Here is a 6,267-nt window from a genome sequence, read left to right on the forward strand (position 1 = left end):
ATTGACGGAAGGAAAGGGGAAGCTCTTCTACTTCATATGCCTCTTGTATTACCGCATGCAATGCCTTAGCTATAGGAGTTTTAAATTTCTTATAAAACGCTGAACCCAGTCCATCGGGACCGGGCGGCTTTCCGGGGTTCAAATCATCGATTGATTTTTCAATTTCCTTTAATGTAATTGAGGCTTCTAGGACTGATTTTGCATTGTCATCTAGTTGCGGCATAAGTGGAAGAAAAGCGTTTACGAATCCCTTGTTTACTTCTTTCCTTTCACCAAACAATTTCCGAAAGTGCTCTACGAAAGCGTCTTCTATATCACTTTTCTTATCTGTGACTGCACCTCGGTACCTTATTTCTTTGATTTCTTTTTTGGTCGCGTATCTTTTTTCGTCACTAAGGGCGCGTTTGGTGGGCGTTTCGCCCATCCACAAATGCTCTGCACGAGCCCGTATCACTGCTCCTCTATAATTTTCGACATCGATAAGCTCAAGTTGTCGCTTGACGTCTCGAATTTCTTTACTGCGCAGGCCGGGGGTAACACTTTCTTGGCTGATCAAGAAGTCTAACTGGGCTTGCAGTTCTTTTTCGCGTTTTATTTTACTGTGCTTAAGTGCAGAAGCCCGTTCTATCGCCTTAACCTTTATTTTTTCTTTGAAAAGCTCCCATCTGCCAATTATGTTCTGGTGATCTTCAAGTAAGTCATTAAGGTTTTCCATTGCGTAATCTACGAAAGGTTTGTCATCCAATAGATACGATGCTTCAAAGCGGTACAAAAGCGCCTCTAGTGAATGCGGTGTTGCCTTAGAAACGAGCTGTTTCTAAGGCTCAGGCGTGCGTCGCTTGCTCAGGCGCACATTTCGTTGCCGCGCCGAACGCTGCGTTGCTCGACGCTCACCGCGTCCAATGCGGGGCGCGTAGTCGCTGCGCCGTAGCCCATTGTCTTACACCCCTTGGCGGGTCGACGGGAACGCTGTCGCGTTCCACTCTTGAAGGCGAAGCAGAGTAACGCATGAGTTGTTTCTTCGTCTAGCCGAACCAAATATAGCCAAGCAACAGCAGTTCACCAGGCTAAACAGTGGTTCAACAACTAAAATAAAGGCTAGTATGCTTCGCATCCTGGGCTTAACCTTAGCTAAGCCACAGCCATTTTTTTTTCTTTCTACCGGACGGCCCGCGCCACTGCTGCCGCGGATGCGGGGACATCAGCGCCATCTGGTGGTACTTCAGGCTGGCTTCCCCCTCTTTCCACCTCACGCTGCCTTGGCTATCGCTGCCTTCTGCTTTTCTCCTCATCCTTTGGCTATACTCTCCTGCTCCGCTTTCCGCCACATGCTTTTCCTGTAGCCTCCTCTTCCGCTTTCCTCTTCGCTATCGCCTTCTTTCATTCCCTGCTGCGTTCAAGTTCCTTCGTTACGCCGACAAGACTCGCCAACGCTCAACGCAGTAACAGGCGCCTAAGAGCTGCACCCAACAAAGCCATGTCATATGCTCATGTTTGTGTTAAGCCGAAACAATGAATGTGCTCGATTAAGAAAAAGACGCAGCAGGAAATCGCTCCATGAGAAGACGGATAAGCATACAGTGCGAAGCAACCTGATAAATAATCATGTTGAAATGTCCAAGAATAAAGAAGAAAAGAAAAGAAAGAATGCTCGAATCGTCGTGACGGCACATCACAAGTAACAGTAGGCGTAGAAGTCCCTATTTATAACAAATTATTTCTAAAACTGCTCTGATAGCGTTCACGCAACAATGGTTGGTTGCTTACTATTAAATGCTCACATGCAGGTACCTGCAGCTCGTGGCACTGTGCGAAAACGCGCTCGAAGCGTAAGTAAAAGCTCAGGCGCTTACAGGCATGTAGACGCGCAGTCAGTCGCTGCCGACCTGCTAATCTGCTAGTCGCTGCCGACCTGCTAATTAGCTCTGCCAATCCTGGATATGCAAAACGAGAGCTTGGTTTAACCTGCTTAAATCTGGGTTTCAGTTGGTTAACCCTTGATTTAGCTCTAATTATTATACTTGGGTGTACAGTCATCGTTAAGCCAGGTATGACTGCTGTGCCTAGGTCGGTGGCTAGACATGAGTGTGGTTAGGCTTGGCTGGAGACGCATCGGTGGACGGTGCGACGCCTGTCAGCCAGGAGCGCGGCGAGTCACGTAGTAAGGCGGCGACCCAGCTGCGGAGAGCGCATGCGCTAAACCAGCGGAGGTTGGCGTGACGAGTCACGTGATGCGTGGCCAAGGCTACGCTGCAGCTGTGGTCAAATCAAGGTCAAATTGCTGGTCGTATGTTTGAATCCTCGCAGCACAATGAGAACTTTATTTGCAATATTTTTTGAAGTTTGAAGTTTGAAGTTTATTTCCTTTCTTCACTACAGAAAGAGGAAGCAAGAGCTAAAGGCCATTTGGCCTGACAGGGGCTCTTGCTCCTAAGTGCGTTCGGCTTACGTGATGATCACATGTACTAAAAAAGCAAATATAACAAGAAACAAGCAAGTATGATGTAGAAAATACAAATAAACAAGATAATGTGTACATTATACAATGACTATGTGAAAAAGACATTTATGCTTCAATTTTTGTTTGTGCAATCACATTACTGCGCAGATTAAGGAATACATATATAGTGCATAACTGCGTCACGGCTAAACTCGGCGCGACGCAGTTAGTGACGCTTTAGCTTTAATAGAAACCGGGCGACACGTGCTGCTGAATGAGATATGCACGACAGCTTCAACTCGCAGTTTTTAGACTGCATTTTCCACAGCGCGTAATAACGAACATTCCTTTTTTTATATTTATGGTGTTGAGCAACAAAATGTAATTATTTCTACAAATCAGCGATTCAAAACTATGGAAAGTTCGTAGCCTCGCTCCCGTGCTCATTTATTGTGACGATAAGACCATAGAGAAAGAAAAAGACTAAGAGCGGACACTCCGAGAAATCTGGCCTCAGGAACTACGTCACGGCTACGTAACGAACTAGTGCTCTCACCAAACGCCAGAGGACGCAGGCGCAAAAAAAGGAAATGTTGTAGTGAATTCTGCTCAATCGTTTTACAAAATAATAATTATACGCCCAAATTTCGCGTGTTTCTTATGCATAAAAACAGAATTTATCCAAGACACGAACCGTGCTTTTTGTTCTTCATCCGTACTGCCATCAACACCAATCACCATTCGTCCATCGAGCAGAAATCAACGACACCAGCGGCGTGCCAGCGGGAACGTCTAACGTCTCGTGAGCGTCGGCTGCGGCGGTGTTCTTGTGTGTGAGAAAGGTGAGTCACGTTCTTAAGCGAAGCTTGGAGTAATTGACTTGTGAGCGCGATGAGGTTCGCTAAAAAAAGCAGTTTGCGGCTCTATATGAGGCGGCTAGACGCGCACAATGCGAAAAGCATGCCCCCTCAAGAAACGCGTAGCAAGAGGGCTGTACTAGCTGTACTTTCTTGCTTTCCCCACCGAGAACGGCATAATCTTTGTTGGTTGCGTTCCGTGAAAATAATCAAACGACGCGAAGTTGCCATTAGCTTGCACCGGTTCACGGCTGTGCACTGCGCTGCGACTCGCAGCTTGTCAGACGCCATCGAGACGCTGCGTCTCGGTTTGCGAGGGTAAACCGTTCTTGGCGCTGTTTGCGATAACCGTGGTATCGGCGTTTCATTTCGGCGAATAGTTAGTGTTCAAAAACGCTCAAGGTCAATATCGGGAATTGCGCATTTCAGGAAAATTCAGGTTCCGAGAAAATTGAATTCCTAACCTGCGCTTATATGACCGCGTGACGGTTGACGGTGCATTCGTTGGCTCGTTCTAGAGGCTGACAAACGCTGGAAAGAACATAATAGACGCCACGCCGATTCAGACTGAAAAACGGCGTTCCGGGGACGGGCGCTACCTAAATAAAGAAAAGCAAGACGTTAGGCGCGCTGTAGCCAAGCTTTGCTTGCTCGTTTCCCGTATAGAGTAAGGGCTCCTGAATATTTTAGTAATATTGCTTGAAAACAATCGCATGTGACATAAACAACGAGCGTAGCTTATTGCGTTTTGTACTTCAGTGAGCTGTGTATCTACGGCGCATGGACGGACGGTGGTGTATACGTCCGTGCGGATTGTTTATACAGAAAAGTAACGATGGGGAAAATTTCCCAATGACTACTGCATGTACTTATTGCGGCGGCCGTGTTGGGAAGTACTGCGCATTCATGTAACTTTCGGTTCCTTATTATTTTTTCGTGGCGGAATACATTGCACAACGTATTGTCGCGTAGGCGTGGCGTGGCGTACATTTGAACAAAGGCCTCGTATTTGGACGTTTTGAAATGATCTTTACCACGCTTATGTGAACTGCTATTTTGCCTCCCAATGCACTCCCTATACTGAGTACATACAGGGGTGCTCAAAAGTTCACAGGCCGCGATGCCATGAGATTACATATGATGTACAGGGGTGTTCAAAAGTTCACAAGTCGCGATGCCATGGGATTACATAGGATGACGGCCTGGGAACTTTTGGACACCTCTGTATGTGGTCTTAACATGTATTCTTGTATGTCTGACTTTTATGGGTCAGAGGTCAGAACGTGTCGGTGGTTTCATATTGTGCATCGGTTCGCTATTCATTCAAACATATTACTTCTACATATGTTTTTGGTAATTAACGAAGCGTGCACTTATTGACATTTTCAGAGCGTGCTGATGCCATGCCGTCCGGCGGTCCAAGTTACGGCAGCTACTGCTGTGTGTCGTGGTGCTTCAACAACGGCAAAACCCAGAAGAAGCCAGGAACGAGTTTCTTCCGCATACCACGGGACGGCAGGTGCGTTAAAGCTCCTGTATGGTTTGCATGTCTTCACGCTGACTGTTTGTCCTTACTCAGTAAGGGGCACAATAAAAAAAAATCACTATTCAAGTAGTTCCGCTTTCCGCTGATAGTTCATTGCCAATGCAGGATGACAGCATGGATGCAGTACGCTGGAAGAGACGATCTTCTGAGTAAGCCGGGCAGCGTATTGTACGCAACCTACAGAGTTTGCAGCGGCCATTTCACTGCTGAAAGTTTCATGGACCCTGGGCATACAAGGCTTACAAAAATGGCTGTGCCGAGTGTGCACCCAGTTGCACCTTGTAAGTAGTTGACAAAAACTCGATTCTATGCAATAGAAGCAGTGGCGACAAATAATTTCGAAGGTGTTTGCAGCCGATGGACGAACCTCGCTGTGGGAGCAGTATCTCTTCGAAACTCCTAAATTCTCTGAATTGTGGGCTATTACCTTCCTTGCAGCTAGACATTTGCCATTTTAATGCTGTTGGCCTGTCTAACTTGTTTTGAAAGACCTCTAAGGTCTATTGCACGTTTACTTGAAGTATGCGTGTACTTGTATATATACCTCACACCAATGTAACGTTGCGCTATTGATAATTCCACAGATCATAATTGCTTGCTTCTCAGTTGGTTGCTTCTCTACTCTTTTTTTCACCTGCCAAGCAATACGCTTGGAAGTGCTGTTTAATTTTTCCTATGCTACAAGCTTTGCAACTTGTACCAACTACACATATATGCAGGTTCTTTGAGCGTCGCTTCTACTAGTGACTGCCACATGACTGCAGAAGCTGCACTACAAGGTGAGGATGAGGTTGTTTCTTTTTTAAACATGTTACTGACAAATCGCTGGTGTTTCGTTTCTTCAGGATCTGCGGAAGAGGCTTCGAACAGCGACCCCCACACATTGAGGTGCCCTGATGAGCGGGGTGAGTTCAGCGCTGAGATTGCTTTTTTTTCGCGAAATTGACTGCTTACCAAACCTCTGCAGTTGGCGACTCCCTTGTAGCTGGCAAAGGGGCATCTGCTGATCTCGGCCTGCTGGAGGAAACCTTGACCAATCGTTCAGTTGTGACAGAAGGAACTTCTGTGATCGGTGAGTTTGATGTTGATTTCTGCGACAGATTGTATTGATACAGAGATTTCCGCAGGCACCTTGCAACTTTCTTCCGACAGCAGTGTCCGAGGCGCTGAACAAGCTTCACAGGACACCCTAGAAGATGTGTCTGCCAACAGCTCCATGAATGAGTGCCCTACTGCAAATGGTAACTATGCCTTTATTGTAGCTGTCTTTCACGTGATACTTTATGTTCAGAACATTCTAAGCAAACTGTCCTCAAAAGGACACTGTGGGTGCAACAACAAATTGTTAGAATGAGCTCTCAATGATGCTTTTAATTTTTTTAGTGTCATTCTGTCACAACAGGAACGATGGAACATTTCTTTTC

General features: G+C 46.3%; 1 protein-coding gene across 1 annotated transcript; it reads left to right on the plus strand.

Moving 5' to 3' along the window:
- Positions 1–2,820: 2,820 nt before the first annotated feature.
- LOC126526187 (uncharacterized) lies at positions 2,821–6,045 on the plus strand. Its single transcript, XM_072286602.1, has 6 exons — positions 2,821–3,282; positions 4,687–4,816; positions 4,949–5,124; positions 5,563–5,622; positions 5,689–5,748; positions 5,811–6,045. The coding sequence occupies exons 2-6, from the start codon at positions 4,701–4,703 to the stop codon at positions 5,951–5,953; spliced, it is 555 nt and encodes a 184-aa protein (XP_072142703.1). The 5' UTR covers positions 2,821–3,282; positions 4,687–4,700; the 3' UTR covers positions 5,954–6,045.
- The last annotated feature ends 222 nt before the right edge of the window (positions 6,046–6,267 follow it).

This window comes from Dermacentor andersoni, chromosome 2 (assembly GCF_023375885.2).
Source record: "Dermacentor andersoni chromosome 2, qqDerAnde1_hic_scaffold, whole genome shotgun sequence".
Classification (NCBI taxonomy): domain Eukaryota; kingdom Metazoa; phylum Arthropoda; class Arachnida; order Ixodida; family Ixodidae; genus Dermacentor; species Dermacentor andersoni.